This window comes from Cinclus cinclus, chromosome 10, assembly GCF_963662255.1.
Source record: "Cinclus cinclus chromosome 10, bCinCin1.1, whole genome shotgun sequence".
NCBI lineage: Eukaryota > Metazoa > Chordata > Aves > Passeriformes > Cinclidae > Cinclus > Cinclus cinclus.
Window position 1 is genome coordinate 9922539 of NC_085055.1, and position 17070 is coordinate 9939608.

The window sequence follows — 17070 nt, forward strand, 5'->3', positions numbered from 1 at the left end:
CTTGCCAAGCCCTTAAATACTAGGGTGCACCAGGCTTGTCCTGTGACCCAGTCCTGTCTTGTCCCCTACTTTTGTTTCCCAGCCATTCCTCCCTGAGTGGTCCCTGGGCCCTGTGCTCAGGAGCAGGGACAGTTCTCCAGATCAAGCTAGAATCAGATCAGTAGGTCTGCTGGGTGTGTGACAGAGGGCAAAATGCAACTCCACAATCACAAATGTTGGAAGAATAATAATTTTTTGTGTGTAAGAGAATATCTTCCTTTCTTAAAAAATAAATCAATCATTGTCAAATCTTGTTTGTTCAATAAAACCTTGGAAGGTTTTTTTTTGAGCATCACTGATCCTGCAGCAGCCATGTCCTCTGCCAAACTGGGGTGAGAAACAGCGATGGGGCAGGCTTGGAGCAGCAGGATCACAGGATATTTCTGTTCTCGGCTTTAGTGCTGGAGATACGGCTAAGCCAGGGTCTAGGACAGTGAATGGGGTGGGAGTTGAGGGTGATGGGGTCTGATATACCCTCCTAGGATCAGCATCTCCTAAACACCAGGATTGAAGGGCTATGGGATGTTTGTGGGGACCAAAGCCCAACCTGTGTGATCTAAGCCACTGTAAACTGTCCCTGAAAGCAGTGTGAGGAGACTTGCAGGTGTGTTGGGAAAATGAGGGGATGAAGCCACCAAAAAATTTACATCCATTCTCAGTTTGGCTCTGTGAATGGGATCAGCAGAAAGCAGAGACTTGAGGGCTCAGTGATAGTGAAGCAGGGCTGGCACAGGGACCCCTGAGGTACAGACAATTTAATAGCAAGCCAACATTTTTGGTTTATTCTATTTGATTTGTAAGGGATTACAATCACTGCATTGCCCCACCTGACCCTGCTCTCAGGGGCTTTGCAGGGTCTGGTTATATTGCACTAGCACATACCCTGGTGCAGACACGTTCAAGGATGATCCCCGGTGTCTCTGCAGGTCCTCAAGGGAAGGTGAAATTCTCCTGCTTTGGTCACTCAACATAAACACACATTCAAAAAAGCACCCTCTCTGGAGTGAATCCTCCCAGAACCCAAAAGGCAGCTGTCTGTCCCCTGCTTCCATGTGTGGCTGATGCTGGAGACCTTGAAAGCAAGCAGTGGAGCAGGCAGCAGTGTCTGGCTCCTCCGTGAGCCTGGAGGTGCCAGAAGAGGACCAGTGGCAGGTTAGGGCTGCTGGGGGGATTGGCTTGGAGGCACAACGTGAGGTCTCTGGATTCTTATCTGCAAAGGAGGAACAGGCCATGCTGTCAGTGTGGCTTTGGCTCTGTGCTTTGTGACAAGCTCAGACAGTGGCGTGGATCCCAGTGCCAAGCCAAAGCATCTGAGATGCTTCAGGATGAGGCACAGCTCCTGAGCACCTCTGAGGCACAGGGCCAGGATTTAGAGCCCAGCCCAAAGTTCTCTACCCCAACACCCCATGGAAACAGTAATCCCAGGGCAGACCTGGACTGAGGGGTCAATGGCCTGGAGCTGCAGTTTCCAACACCTTTCCAGGGAGTGGGAGAGGGTGGGTTCTGCTTGTTCTCCTGCCATCGTTAAAGCTGGAGCAGGGAAGATGAGCAGAGTTTGAGGACTGGGGTGAAACAGAGCCTTAGTGGGGGAGTTTTACAGGCATGTACTCACAGGAGAAGGGCCGTGTCCTCCACAAGGTCTCCTTGGTCCTGAGAGGGGGGAACAGAATAAGGAGAACATGTCAGCAGAGGCTGGGAGAGCCCCTGCCTGATGCTGGTGTCTGGGTCAGCTCCCCTTTTCCATCTGACTGTAAGGGTGAGATGGGGCTATAAGAGGAGGAAAAGCCCTAATGCACACACAGTTTCTTGCCTTGCCACAAGTGCAAATGAACAGGGGAACATCCTAGAGATCCCTGGTTCCAGGGCTGGCAGGGAGCTGGGAGCAGGACACAGCTCTGACCAGAGCCAGGGGCCTGGGAGATCCCCCGAATGTGGATACCATTGCAGGACCAAGGGCTGGGGAGGAGGGAGAGAGATGTTGGTTCTTCCACCTCAGCCTCACACTTTGCCATTCTTCTGTTAAGTCCCTGCTCTGCAGAAGTGCAAAGTCTAATTCTTAAACTGCTTTTCCTCACTCCAGGCCAGCAATTTCCAGACCCATGTGAATTGCAGTGGAAATAATTTGGGTGGTATGCAAATCAAAATTAAATAGAAAGCCCATCTCTAACCAAGTATTGGCTGGGATGAGGAAGAAATGCAAACACTCCCTAACATGGGGGAAAAAGTAAAGCTAACATTCAACCCACTGATGCTATTGCACCCCTGAGCAGCAGAAGTCTGGAAAAGAGGTTGGAAGGTATTAAGAGGTCACCCAACCTTTCTCCTGGGGCAGGGTCCCCCTGCTCAAACCAGATGAGCTCTACCAGTGGTGGATCTTTCAAATGTGGATTTTTGATCAGTTTTTCTCTCTGACACCCACCCTGCCACATGCTCAGCATCCCCCCCCATGCAGGTCCAGCCCATGGCTCACCCCCGGTGCTGATGGCGGTGCTGGCGACAGAGGTGCAGGGCCAGGCAGGCGATGGCAAAGAGGAGGCAGAGCAGAGCCAGGGCTCCCAGCAGGATGCCGAGGAAGGCAGCCAGGCTGATGGCCAGCCATTCACACTGAGCGCCCGCCGGGGAGTAGATGGAGAAGGGCAGGCAGCTGTGGATGGGGAGGGAGGAGTTGTGATGCTGTGGGAGAAGCAGCTGTGCAGAGTGGCTTTGTCCACCCCAGGGCTGCTGCTGCTACCTGCACGTGGGCCCCTCGGGCAGGTGCTGGCACTGGCCACCGTGCTGGCAGTAGCCCATCTTGCAAGGGGAGATGCAGACAAAGCCAATGGTCCCCACATAGTGGAGCTGGTAGCCTTTGTAGCCATTCAGAGTGCAGGGGAAATAGTCCCTCAGTTCATCCACCGTCACTGGGGAGAGAAAGCACATGGGTTCGGCCTTGCAGCAACACCCCTTGATGCTTCCCCAAACCTCCCCAAGGCTGGGAGGCTGCACACCCACCTCCCCCATGAGTGTGAACAGGTCCCCGGGGCACACAGGCTTATGGGGACAATGGGGATGGGGGGTACTCCTCCCACACTCCCCAGCTCAATGCCAGGAGCAACTCACACTTCACCAGGTCGGTGATGTTGTCCTGGTGCAGGCGCTGGAAGAGGAGCCCCGTGCCCACCTCCCGTCGCCCCCGCCGTCCATTGAAGGCGCCGGTGATGGCTGCGGGCAGCTCCTCGTTCAGGAAGCGGATGATGGTGCTGCGGCTGTCATAGGCAAACTCCGACACCACCACGAAGGTGAAGCCATCGCTGTCTGTCCTGCAAGGAAAAGAGAGGGCTGCTGACAGAGCTGCTGCTGACACAGCTGCTGCTGCCTCTCAGAGTGACTGAGCCTCACCATGCCTCTCAGTACTCCCATAAGGAAAGGGTGAGGCAGGAGTAGAAGGTGTCAACTGGCTTGTGTTTACCAGCATCAGGGCTGGGAAAACAGACTGAGCTGGGGGAGAATGCCCTTTGTGCACCAAACTCTCTGGGCCCATGCTCAGCCCTGCCCCAAAAGATCCTTAGAGTGGTCACAGGCTGCTTCACATCTGACTCACATCTGGGTGATGTTGGTGTTGCTCTGGAAAGCCTTTACCTCCAGGGAATCCAGAATGGCTGAGACCTGCAGCAGGGAGAGCAGGAAGGCATTAGGGGAAGGCAGAATGATGCCAGCATGGGGAAAGTTTGAAGAGTGATGCATTGTGGCCAAGCCCCAAGTGTTTCTCTGGCCTTTGGTTCATTTGCTAGGGACTCAGCACAGGGCCACAGCTAGAGCCATCATCATGCAATTGCTGCTTCCTGTCTCTGGGCTTGTGGATCTGCTGGACCCCCAGAGGTCCTATGGGAGGGCATACAGAGGCATTGGCACCCCCAGCTGCCATGTTGCCCGGTATGCTAGTGTGCCCCCTGCTCTGAGCCCACCCCTCCAGTGACATACAGTGCTGTTGACTTCCTCAGCAGTGGTGTTTTGCAGTGTCCTGATCCTCATCTGGATACTTCTCTGAGGGAGACCTGCTGGGGGAAAGCCACAGTGGTGGCTCTGCCATCCCAGGACCAGGGTGGGTTTCATCCTACGCTGGGCAGAGGTACCCACCTGTGCTGGGCAGTGGCTGAAAATCCCCCCCTGCCACCTGGCAGCGCTGGTCAGTGAAAGCTGGAGGGCAGGTGCAGGTGGGGGCACAGGTGATGGGGTGAAGGTGGCAGTGTCCCCCATTGCTGCAGTAGCCCTCAGGGCAGGAGTGGTAGCCGCATGCTGAGCCACAGCCTGGCCTCTCACCTGTGGGATGGAGAGCATGGTACAGACATGAACCTGGCTGCAGGGCAGACCCCAAGCTCTCTGAGTCATCCAGATGCTCCATAAGGCCTTTTCCCCAAGTTTTATTTTCTTTTATGTGTTAGGAGTTTTACTATAAATTCAAGGAAAAGCCCCAGTCCCCCTCCTTCCAGCTGGAGCCATTTGCCCTCTTAAATCCCAGCATTAGAACAAGAACAAAAGCCATCAACTCAACCCCACCAAAGCAATCTGAAAATAGATTTAGCCCCCAACCTCCGCATGTGCATTTGAACTTTGCTGGGATGAGAATTTTTTTCTCGAGGAGAAAAATTGCATGGGAAAAATTTCCCTTCCCAGTGGATTAGTGAGATTGACAGCCTGGGAACATGAGTGGTGACTGGACTCTGGTCCCTTCTGCTAATGACAGCAAGGGCTTGGACACAGATCTCAGCCAGCTCCCCCTTCTTTCCAGCCAACCTGGGTCCCTCAGGAATTCTCTTCCACAGAGCCTGGGAGTAATGAGGATGAGGACCATGCCTGCCAGGGACCCCATACTCACCCTGCTCACTAGCCAGGCAGGAGCAGATGTAGCTGCCCACAGTGTTGGTGCAGGTGCTGTTCCCCAGGCACTCCACCCCCTGTGCGCACTCGTCGATATCTGCCAAGGCAGCGCACCCATGGCACCGGGACAAACACCTTGGCTGGGGTCCCAGTAGCCATGGTGTGAGCCCTTGTCACCTGAGCAGTGCTGTCCATCCCCTGTCAGGCCAGGTGGGCAGGGACCACAGCCACTGAAAGGGTCACATCCCACACCAGGGAAGCATCCCTGGGAGCAGGGGTCCGGAGGGTTCTGGCAGAAGGGACCTGAGTAGCCGCTCTCGCATCTGCAGGCTGCCAGCTGGGAAGGGGATAGTGACATTGGCTTAGGGAATGTGAGGAGGATGGACAGAGAAGACAGCACAGCTGGCATGGGGACAGGCAGAGTGTGTTGCCAGAGGAGCTTTCTGGCACACTACCTGCAAGGAAGACCCCCTGAGAGTGACAGTGTTGCTGTACTCGCACTCCTGGCTCCTGCTGCATCTGCAAAGGGTGAAGCGGAGCTGGAGGAGTGCAGAGATGTTGTTGGACCCAACAGCCTCCAGGCTGATGGTGAATGGGGCTATCCCACGGGGCTCCCATATCAGGGTGCCATTCTCTGCCAGGACGAGAGGTGGGAGTTAGAGGTGACAGAGGAATTCCATCCCATTCCTTCCCATCCCAGCTGCTCCATCTCTCCTTCCTTACCCGATATGTTGAGCTCTGGTGAGAGATAGGGAATGAAGCTTGCACCTGCCCCCAAGGCATGATACTGTCTTTTGACCTTCTCTGTCCTGAAGGCTGTGATTGATGCATCACCAGTGATGACAGGAGGGAAGGCATCTGAGGAAAGAGCAGCCCAGCACACATGTGGCCTTGTCACCCCTTGGCTCTGAGTCCATCCTGGTGAGGATGGGACCCCAGGCAGATGCTGTCATGGCTGCCCACCAACAAGGCCCTTATGTTGCACAGCATGGTGGCATTTCCCAGGTTTGGAGAGAAGCCATAAATGCAGTTCCAGGAAATGCAGTTCCAAAATCTTGATGGCAACTGTCCTGCTGGTGGCATCTCCCAGGACTGGAGACAAGCCAGCTGGGCAGTGCAAATCCAAGACCTTAGTGATTTCTCTTCTGTCTCATATGAAGAAAGAGAGCCCAGGAAAGGAGCAGGGCACTACCCAGTTACATCCAAGCCATGCCCTCTCAGAGGTGAGAATGTGCTCCACTTACTGAGAGCTGTCTTCCTCTGCTGGAAGTCGGCTGCAAGGCTCTGGGTGGTCAGGCCCAGGGTCAAGCTCCCTGTGCTCAGCGAATCATAGATGCACTCCCTGCTGCCATGACACTGCAAGGCTGCCAGCTGGTACTGGCTTTCATTCTCCTGCCGCAGCCGAGACAAGAAGAAGGGTGTGAAGTTCAGTGTTGGTGAGTCCAGAGGCTGAGCGAACAAGCTGTGCTCCCCAACAGCCCCTGCAAGAGAGCACACCATGGGCACTGGACATTTTGAGGTTTGTTGTATTTTAGGGTTCCTTTTCACAGAGCAGTGAGGACACCAAACACTTTCCCTTGGCATTGTATTTGCTCAAGCAAATGTTTAAATATCTCAAGCCAAAGCATGGCCAGAAGGTGCAGGAAGGAGAGGATCATCAAGGGGGATCCTAAGCCTGGACTTACAGGTCATCCCATAGCTGTAGATCTCCTCCTCACTGCTGTTCATAGGGATACTGGTACCATTTGGCATCTGGAAGTCATCTGTAGGGTCACGGTCCCACACACCTGGTGGAGCATAACCAGAGTGATGGAATCCCCCAAGCCAGGGTTGACCTACTCTCTGGTGCTGGCCAGTGTTTAGTTTATACCTAGGTGTCCCTGCCCGTACAAGCACAATTCCCCAGTTTTCCAGTCTACTTTAGAGTGGGAAGAGAATTTGCACCCCAGCTCTGCGGCAGTGCCAGAAGCCCTCACCCAGGAGGCCCCTGGTGCTGTTGCGGTACCAGTCAGGCAGGCTGCAGACCACACTGAGGATCCCAGAGGTGGCTGAGACAGAGACAGCAATGGTCCCATCAAAGACAGCTGTGACAGAGGAGGTGTTGACTAGCAGGACACCAGGGCTGTAGTAGACCTCATCACCCATGTCTGCAAGGGAAGGAGAGCACAGAGGGAGAGTCCATGCAAGGCTGGGATCTGAAATAACAATCCTGGAGGGGAGTGCTCCCTGTCCACCTCACCCAAATCAGAGACAGGTACAGGTGAGAGACATTTAATGGATCTCAAGATGGCTTCCCTTGCACTGGGCAGGGCCGGTCCAAGGGGATGGAGACATCTCTTGTCCCCACCACAAACGTTTACCATTTATCAGCAGATCCTGCTCACCTTGGGAATAGGAAAACTGGATGGTTTCATTGTTCAGGAGGACTTGGATGTCATTCTGGCTCCCCAAGGACCACTCAACCTGAAAATTGTGGTGGATGTCTCAATAAGCCTCTCTGCTTGTCCCTTCCTGCTGTCCCTCCTTGCTGGGAACAGCTATTAACTCTGTGCTCCTCCAGCCTAGGAAGAGAGGCTCAGCCCTAGGGCGTGTGTTGGTGTGCTCTTCACCCCAGCAGACACACAGTACAGCAGCTTTGATGTTTGCACAGAAGAGGACAGCCAGCTGTTTGTCACTACTGGCAAGGGGCATGCCCAGGCCACCACCACTGCTCAGCTGACCTTGACAGCATGGAGAGCTGTGCTGGGGGGGCTCCCAGCTCTGAACCCTCTCATCATGCTTTTCAATGCCTGTTCCTGGTGACACCAGGACATTCTGCTTAATGAAGCTAAATGGGTGTGGGGAGCAATTCTGCAAAGTCAGGAAGACCATGTTTTCCCAGAGTCTCCAGCCCTTGCTAGCCTGTTTGCAGGAGGTATTAGACCTGTGCCTGGTGAATATTAGTCCCTCCCACCACTAACAGTACTTTGTTGGAGTGGCAGGAGGTGGCAGGAAAAGGAGAGGGGATGCTTCTAGGGCCCCACCCACTTGTAGGTGATGCAGAGGTGATACCCAACTTGCCAGAGAGGCCTCTCCCATTAGCGGCTCAAACTCATACCCAGGGCACTCCTACTCACTGTTGTGGTGGTGTTGGAGATATATTGAGCAGCAAAGGCCACAAAGTTGGTAGCCTGGGCCATGCCAGTCTGTGCTGTGCGCCCGTGCAAAACAAAGCTGGTCTGGGCATGACTGGCCAGCAGCAGGACGAAGTCCCCAAGCCCATTGAAGGTGTAGGTGAGTCCATCCAGGGTGGTAATATGAGGGTCCCCAAAGGCACCAGCTGGGGTCCAAATGAGATGGGGGCATTTTGGGCAGAGGAAGAAGAGCAAATGTCATCTTAGGGAGGAGAGCAGCCCCCGAGCTGCTCAGTGGTGGCTCAGCAGTCCCCACTGGCACATTGCAAAGTGTGGCTAATGCACGGGGTCTATGCACAGCTCAGTTCCCTGGCAGAGCAGAGGCAGAGCCTGGGGACTCACCGGGGGTGGGTGGCACATATCCTTCACAGCCAACCCTTGGTCTCTTCTCAGCAAACCTGACACAGAACAGGGGCTTCCCGACACGTCGGCAGCACCAGTCAAATGCTTCCAGCTCCCTGTCTGTGGAGGAATGTGATGGAATGTGTTGGGGTTCTTGCTCTGCCTGTGCTTGATGCTGGGGGTATTTTGGGGTGAGGGAATGCCAGTTCCCACTTACCAGTGGCAGTGTGGAAGGGGAGGCTCCATGCTCTCTCCTGCCAGCCTTCGAGCAAGCTCCCGCCTCGGTACAGACATCGTACCCCAGCTCCAGCTGGGCTGGGGGACACAGTGCGCAGCATCCTCACAGAGGTGTCCTCTGTGCCTGAAATAGCAGGGGGGATCATGGCTGCCCCCAGAGCAGGAGGGGACCATGCCCCCGCCCTGCAGCTGGTCCTGGGGGGGCCGTCCTTGGCACCTCTGCTCCAGTGGTAGCGGGGATCCAGCTCTGCCTGGGGGCGGGAGCAGGGGCATGGTGGCAGCTGGCTGTTCCAGGTGGCCGGCGCTGGCTCTGCGTCCAGCCACGCCAGGCACTGCAGCCTGTAATTCACCCGGGAGCGACTGTCCAGTCTGTAAATCCACAGCCCACGCACATCTGGGGGAGCAACCAGAGAACAAGACCCAGAGAACAAGACCCAGAGAACAACACCGCTCAGCCAGGGTCTCGCCTTGTGCTGAGGGATCCCGTGGGACAGCTGTCCCTGGCCGCTGACCTCACACGAGGTCTCCAGGCTCCCTCTAGAGCCAGCGGGGCTGTGGCAAGCCGCAGGAGGACATGGGATACTCACAGTCTGCTCTTGGTGGCCAGGTCTTGCCTAGTGGCTTTGCTGGCCCATCACCTCCCAGGGATGGATGCTGGGGACATGCTCCTGGCACAGAGCACACAGCTCCTGCCATCCCCACCCACCCCAAGGATCCCCTGGCGCCATACCAGAGCCGGTGCTGCTGTGCTGGTCTGGTCGGTACTTGACAGCTGGCGGCCTCTGAGTCAGCTTGTTGTTTTGGGCATAGCCATTGCCGCTGTGTGGAGAGAGGAGGTTTGAGGTCATCCTTCCAACACAACCCTCCTCCTCTCCCCATAGAGCAGCTGGTGTGAGTACTGCTGCAGTTTGCAGGAGAAAAGGTTTAAATGGGGCAGGGGTGGTCCAGGAGTGGGAGCTGGGCTCTCCTGGGGGTAATGCCTCCAACAGTCTCAACAGAGTGCTGGAACAAATCTCTGCTGTTCCAAAACCCAGTGACACGCGTGCAGCACCTGGAGAAGCCGATCAGCACGTTGGCTGCAGCCAGCTTGGTGTAGTCCCAGCGCATCCCACCATCCTGGTAGAGCAGCAGGGCAAAGGAGCGGCTCCCATCCGTGGTGAGCACTGCCTGGTAGGTGCTTGTCTGGAGAAACCCAAAGCACCCCCTTAGCACTCCCAAAGCCTCCTCTGCTCTCCCTGCAGCACAGACTGAGGCAGTGAGACTTGAAACAGCCATCAACAGCCATCTCTGTCACCTGGGTCCCCCACTGCTCACCTGAGTGTCATCCCTCTGGGATGGGTATGCTGGAGCTTTCTCCCACGTCACCTTCAAGGTCCATTTTGCTATATAGGAGATTTTCAGGTATTTCTCAATCTTTGCTTCCACATCTTGGACAACAGGGTCTTGGGCAGAGCTAAGTGTAGAGTACTCCTGCAAGATGGCAAAAGAGAGAATTAAATGAGTGAGCAAGGAACTGGATTCTCCCAGGAGGACACCTCTGGTGGCCCTCACCTGGTACCAGGTGGTGCCAACACCCTTGGAAAAGTCTGCATCAGCCCAAAAGGCAGCCACCATTGGCAGGCTCTCCCGGCCAGTGAAGCCCCAGGGAGGGGAGTTGGGGTTGGATGGAACATAGTTGTCCGTGGGTGGAAAAATGATCTGTCCATTATCTGTAAACTGACCAAAATAACTTGTTATTTGCCGACTGGGATAGCTTTTAGCCTTCACGGGTGAGCAGAAACCATTTTAAATGTAGAAGAAAAAAAAAGATATTCAGGTGAAATTTGGTTTCTGCTCCATTTCCATGTTTGGGTTTGGTTTTTTTTTTTGTTTTTTTTTTTTTTTTTTTTTACCAAAAGGCACACATCCATTATGTGCTCACCAGGGGGGGAACTCACATAGAGAGCATCTCGCAGTGACTTCCCAAAGGGAAATCCAATTTCTGGCTTGAACAGGGGTGAGTTAAAATCCACCGTCCTCCGGACGTACTCTTGGTCCCCTCCTTCCACGCCAAAGGGATAGAGTGAGGTCGCTGTTTCTGCCATGGGCAGGAGATCAATGAAAAAGGTGCAAAATCATTAATGTCTGCTTCATCCATCCTGCAGCCAGGACAAATTCACCTGCTTGCTGCCATGATTCTGTGCCTGTGCTCTGATGTATTGTAACCCAATTTTGGGATGCTCTCAGATGTCCTTTTTTGCCTTTTCCCATGAATCTGGCAGCCCAATGTGCAATGCAGATGAGATACCCTGGACCAGGCCATACCCTCATCCATGACAATGCTTACTGGCTGAAAACACTTTTCCTACTCTTGTCTTTGGGAAAAAGAAAATCTACTTACTAAGAAGCTCATGGGTGGGTTGGGGCTCAGGTGCAGGAGCTCTGTGCCCAGTGGTGGTGTGGACAGATATGCTCAGTTCGGTGGATGGTCCTCTCTGTGTTCCAAAGGCATGAGACAGGGTGGTGACAGGGCTGGTGGTGGCTTGTGGTCTGCTTGGTGCTGTGGTATCTGGGCCTGCTTCCTTGGTTGGGGTCACTGGGGCTGTGGATGTAATAGCTATGCTGTTCCCTGCAGTGATGGCTGTGGTGCTCCCTGCAGCAGTGGCAGTGGTGGCAGTGGTGGCAGTGGTGGCAGCAGTGGCAGTGGTGGCAGTGGTGGCAGTGGTGCTCCCTGCAGCAGTGGCAGCAGTGGCAGTGGTGGCAGTGGTGGCAGTGGTGGCAGTGGTGTTCCCTGCAGCAGTGGCAGCGGTGGCAGTGGTGGCAGTGGTGGCAGTGGTGTTCCCTGCAGTGGTGGCAGTGATGGCAGTGGTGGCAGTGGTGCTCCCTGCAGCAGTGGCAGCGGTGGCAGTGGTGGCAGTGGTGGCAGTGGTGCTCCCTGCAGCAGTGGCAGCGGTGGCAGTGGTGGCAGTGGTGGCAGTGGTGCTCCCTGCAGCAGTGGCAGTGGTGGCAGTGGTGTTCCCTGCAGTGGTGGCAGTGATGGTAGTGGTGGCAGTGGTGCTCCCTGCAGCAGTGGCAGCAGTGGCAGTGGTGGCAGTGGTGGCAGTGGTGGCAGTGGTGCTGCCTGCAGCAGTGGCAGTAGTAGCAGTGGTGGCTGTGGTGTTCCCTGCAGCAGTGGCTGCGGTGCTGCCTGTGCTGATGGCTGTTTTCTCCTTCCAGGCAGCTGCCCCTGGAGATGTCTGGAAGGCAGGAGGTGACATACTCACTGCTTGTCCCATGTCATGGTCGCTGATGGATGTAGAAGTGGTGCCTGTTGCTGACTCGGTGGGAGTCTGTTCAGCCACTGCCACTCTAGTTGCACCAACACCAAGCAGGGACAAGGGAGCTGTTGTTGCCTCCTCTGTTGGGCTGTGCAGGCTGGGGAGGGGAGAACCAGACACTGCAACAGCAGTGCTGGTACCAAGGATGCCCCAGGATCCAAGAGTTGTCTCCATCAAGGGGCTACGTGCTGCTGGGGATGGGACAGGTTGCCCACCTCCGCTTGTCTCGCTGTGTGTTAAAGCCAGGGATGGGGCACTGCTGGTGCTGGTGGCCCCTGCTGTGGCAGGTGGCATGGCTGTAGTGACCCTGGTCACAGAGGTGTCCCAGCCTGTAGAGGTGGTTGGCAGGTTAGCAGTGCTGGGGAATGTGCTGGTGGATGATGTGGGGGCCAGCATGGTGGCCAGGCTTGTTGGAGTTGGGGTGTTGGAGTCAGGGACATGGGTACTTCTGGAGCTGGCTGAGGTTGCTGCACCCTTGGTGCTGCTCTCAGAGTGGGTGATCTCCACATGGGCAGTGGTACCTGTGGCACCTGTCCAGGATGCAGCTGTAGCCTCTTGCACATTTGTGTGGCCAACAGCCAGCGAAGTGATCCCAGCTGTGGGTTTGTCCTCAGTGGCAGGTGGCTCTGGTGATGGCCTGGCAGTGACAATCGCGTGGCTGGGTATTGACCCCGCTGCACTGGCACCTGGGTTCTCCTCTGTGCTCACCTCCAGGAACCCCATCCCCATTGCTCGTCCTGTGGTGGTGCCATCAGGCTGGGGGTCACCTGAGGCCCCCATTGCTTGCAGTGGGGCTGTCAGGGACAGTAAGGACATAACTGTTCCCATCTCTTGGGGGATGCTGGATGGGGACAACTCCAGAGCCATCCCTACATTGGCTCTGCCTTCCAGGAGAGGGGGGATGTCTGCTTTTGATGCCGTGGAGACAGTGACTGCTCTGGGTCTCCCAGGGATATCTGATACAGCTCTGCTAGTGCTTGGTGCAGTGTTGGGTGATGGCAGCTCTGTCCCTGGAGCTTCCACAATTTGGGGCTCAGCCCAGAGCACTGGGGTTAGTGCAGATCTGGGTGTGACAGCAGGTCCTGGGGCTGTTGTGCCTGCTGTGGGACCTGTCTGGCTGTGGCTGGGGTGTGTATCAGTCACAGGCAGAGTGGTTTCAGTGTCCCCCGGCATTGTGGTGGCACTGCTGCTGACCAGTGATGCTGATCCCATCCCTGCTTCACTAATTAGAGTGCTGTTAACAAATGAGGATGGATGGGCAGCTGGCATAGTCCCAATACCAAACGCAGAGATGGAAGGTGGTGGTGCAGCAGCAGCAGCTCGAGGGGTCTTGTCTGGGTTTTCTCCACTGGTGGCCATGAGGGACAAAGGCATGGCCATGCTTGGAGTGGCAGGAGGAGATCTTCCTGCAGCTGCCTCTGCTGTGATAGTCCCAAGGCCTGTTGAATGGGGCTGAGGGAGCAGAGAGCCCATGGAGTGTGGAAAGGGCCTTGGAGAAGGACCATCAAGATCACTGAGAGCTGCATGAGGGAACAGACTCATGCTGAGCCCCACTAGTGTGTCCTTGGTCTCTGGGATGGCAGTGCCTGCTGTGGCTTTGGTACTGGCCTCATTCTTGATGGACATCAGCTCAGCACTGGTGCTTCCCAGAGGTGAGATGTGCTCTCCAGCTATGACACCCACCACTGTAGCCAGTGTGCCCACAGCTTGTGTGCTGGCCTGGGGCTGTGTGAGAGCGTTGTCTCCAGGCAGCTCATATCCAGCAGGGCCCGGGGCTGCTCTGTGGCTGGGGGGAAGTGTCTCCCCTGTGCCCAGCACAGCATCATCAGGAAGCTGGGGCAAAAGGGCTAGAGGCAGCTGAGCAGGAGGCACAGGAAGGTCCTGTGAGGCGCTGTGGTCAGCGTTGGGTAAGGTACGTGTGCCTGGCTCTGTAGCCTTGCCGGTGCCAGTGGTGGTAGAAGAAAAGGTGACCTTTGCCAAGGATGCACTTGGAGGGACTGCAGATGGTGGGGCTGCCATGCTGGCTCCCTCTGTGCTGGGGGGGCTGGCTGTAGCTGCTGCCATCTTCATAGGGCTGGCCCTCTCCTGAGAGATGCTGGCAGCTGTGGCCAAAGGCGAAGTGGTCTCATCCAGTCCCAGGATGATCTCCTGGGACAGGAGCACGGCAGTACTACGTGGCTCAGCAGAGCTCCTGCTTATGCTGTGGGATGATGTTGCTGTGCTGTGCTCATCCTGGGGCAGCAATAACTCTGTGATCCATGCTGTCACTGGCATCTGCTCCACGGTGACAGCACCCAGGTTAAGACCCACTGTGTGCCCCATTGGCTTGAAGGACAGAGGCTGCATGGGCCAAGTGGTGGTGGGAGCTGGAGACACGCTGGTTGGGTGGCTGGCAGCACCTGGAGAGGAGACCCCAGCCCCTGACCCTGCCTGGGGGCTGCCTTGCATTGCTGGATCCCCGGGGAGAGCTGCCGGGCTGGATGGCCTCTCCTGCTCACCACTACTTCCAGCTGGGACCAGCCCTCTCGCTGTTGCCTGTGGCACCAGGATGCCTGTGGAGCGAGACAAAGCAGCTCCAGCTGGATCAACCCCACCGCGGCCTCAGCAGGCAGGAACCTGCAAGCGGCCAGCTGCCTGCCGGCCTTACCTGAGCTCTGGCTGCCCGCGGGGGCGGTGGTCGGGCCGGCAGGAGAGGGGAGCTCTGCCCGTGCGGCTGCGGCTGCGGGGAGCTCCCGGCACTCGGCCAGGTCTGAGGGCAGCTCGGCGCTGGTGCTGTCGGCCACATGGGAGATGCTGCCCGACTCGGATGGGTCCAGCGTGGGGACAAGGGGCTGCCCCTTCATCTCCCCGGCTTGTGCAGAAGGTAGGTAAGGGCAGGATGAGAAAAAAGCCAGCTCGGGGTCGCCATCACCCCCACCCCTCCTGCCTTCTGCGGGAGGACCAACACCAAGGCACCCTGCCCCAGGGTGAGCCCCTCCATTTGATCGACAATTCCCGGCACCTTCCCCTGCTGCAACTGGGGACCATGACGAAGGTTTGGCACCCGCGGACAAAGACAGGGCATACCCCAGCCGGGCACTCGGGCTCGACTTTTCAGCATTACAGCAGCCAGAGGGTTGTTTGCAGCCCATCACCCACATGGTCATCCCAGTAGAAATGAGAGGGACCTACCTGGCAGCACCCAGAACCCCCACAGCACCCAGCTCCAGAGTGGCCACGGGCCCCAGCACCTCATAGTGCTTCTTCGGTGTCAGGGAGGAAGGCGACAGGGCTGCAGCTCTCACTCTCAAGGGAGCACACAACAAGTGGCTCCACCGGTGAGCACTCCTCCAGGTGGGGGGGACAGGGACACCACGTGCCCTGCCTGGGGCACTGACGTCTCTGTGTCCTCACAGCCTGCGCTGAGGTGGCAGCGTCCCAATTCTGGGGACCCACTGATGCTGGGGGACACACCCATTTTGCCATGGGAAGCTCTAAGGTCCCTCTCAGGTTGACCCCACTGTTCACAGCCCATGGCTGGGGTCCTCAACCCCTGGGGAGCAATCTGGGGGGTTCAAAGTCACTTGGTCTAAAGGCACTGGGACAGCAGGTGGGGACAGGTGTCCCAAACATCTCTGGGAGGAGTGGGTCAGTCCTGGGCTCTACACCCCCATGCACCCTCCTGGTTGCTGTCAGGTCCCTCCACACTTGGCTGCATGGCTGATGACCCCTAGCAGGAGCTGGCTCATCACCAAGGAGGAAGAAGGAAGGAACAGGCTATTGCTGGTGCCTTGGGGTCCTACGTATTGACCCTGCCCTGTCCCCCCATTCAGCACTGCCGGTCCCAGGTGTTATCTGCACATCACAGCAAATGCCCACACAAACCCGGATGCAGTGGGGGGGATTGTTCTCACATAGGTGGCAGTGCCAGGTACTGCTCTGGTTCCAGGTCACTTTCTGCCAGGGACAGAGGCCAGATGGACCCAGTTGCATGAACGGGCCCAGTGAGGTCACTGCAGCAAATGTGTTTGCTTCTTCACAAGGTCTCAGCTCCAGGATCACTTACAAAGAGGGAAGTAAGTCAGTGATGGTGTTGTGCCTTCCTCGCTTCACTGACAGCCCTGCCATGGTGGTTGCACTTCACATACAAAGCCAGAAGCACAGAGTCCCAAGCAGTGATGCGTGACTGCGCTCACAGCAGCACCAGCTCCCTGTCCCCACGCTCAGGGAGGGCCAGGGGACCAGAGCTGAGGGAGCTGTGGGTGCACAGGATGTGGCCAGGTACCATCTGCCACAGGGATGGATCCATGGTTATACCAAAGCAGATGGCATGTCCCTTCCTCACTGGGTATGGCAGGGTCTCTCCTCTGAAGCCACCAGATCAGAGCAGAGTATCCTGGAGGTACCACCACCATCAATGGACCTGGCACCAAGATCCTCCTCCACCTGAACCCAAGATCCCTTCCTGATGCTGCTAGAAGGCAGCACTACAGGAAACCCAGCTAAGGGGCTCTGATACCCACTTGGAGGGGGGGAGTGAGCACTGACACCAGCTCCGGGACCCCACAGGAGCTCCTGCCAGGACTCCGCTCCTGCGCCTGCTCCTGGTTCGGTCTGTGGCAGAGGCACCCGGTTGCACAACACCCCTCAAGTGGGTGGGGGAGACACCGGTCCTGCCACTCCCTGCCCAGGCATGAGTCAGGCGGCAACCGGAGCCGCGGGGCACTGGGGGCCCTGCTGCGGGGGGGGGGGGGGGGGGGGGGCTCCCCTGCAGGCAAGCACTGCCCACTCAGGGCAGGCAAAACCATGCCCAGCCTTCAAGCGTTGGGACTGGGGGTGGGATATACTGTGACTAACTCCAGCAGCCCTGGATGGGGAGAACTTTGCACTGTAAAGCAGCCTAGGAGGACTCGGCCGTTTTTATAGGTGCACATCACACAGCTTCCTGGGGACCCCAGAGTTCATGCATGCCCTCCTGAGCTTCATCCCACAGCGGATCCCAACGGTCACAGTCCCAGCTGCCTACAGGGATGAACCAGCACCCATGGAGATGTGGCCTGTCCCTGTGTGTCGGCAGGGATAAACCTGGGATATGGCCATAGGCACCCTCCTCCTCTCCATAGAATATTTATATATATATATATATA

General features: G+C 56.7%; 1 protein-coding gene across 1 annotated transcript; it reads right to left on the reverse strand.

Moving 5' to 3' along the window:
• Positions 1 to 820: 820 nt before the first annotated feature.
• On the reverse strand, positions 821 to 10986 carry MUC4 (mucin 4, cell surface associated). The gene is made up of 25 exons (XM_062498822.1): positions 10586 to 10986; positions 10200 to 10364; positions 9963 to 10118; positions 9700 to 9830; positions 9379 to 9467; positions 8629 to 9042; positions 8412 to 8531; positions 8013 to 8215; positions 7281 to 7359; positions 6873 to 7043; positions 6582 to 6683; positions 6141 to 6377; positions 5620 to 5754; positions 5352 to 5530; positions 5074 to 5233; positions 4895 to 4993; positions 4156 to 4338; positions 4000 to 4073; positions 3620 to 3684; positions 3139 to 3338; positions 2771 to 2939; positions 2510 to 2683; positions 1652 to 1689; positions 1472 to 1569; positions 821 to 1249 (listed from the first exon to the last, which is right to left on the reverse strand). Exons 1-25 carry the CDS (start codon positions 10730 to 10732, stop codon positions 1193 to 1195), a joined length of 3645 nt encoding a protein of 1214 aa, XP_062354806.1. The 5' UTR covers positions 10733 to 10986; the 3' UTR covers positions 821 to 1192.
• Between the last annotated feature and the right edge of the window lie 6084 nt (positions 10987 to 17070).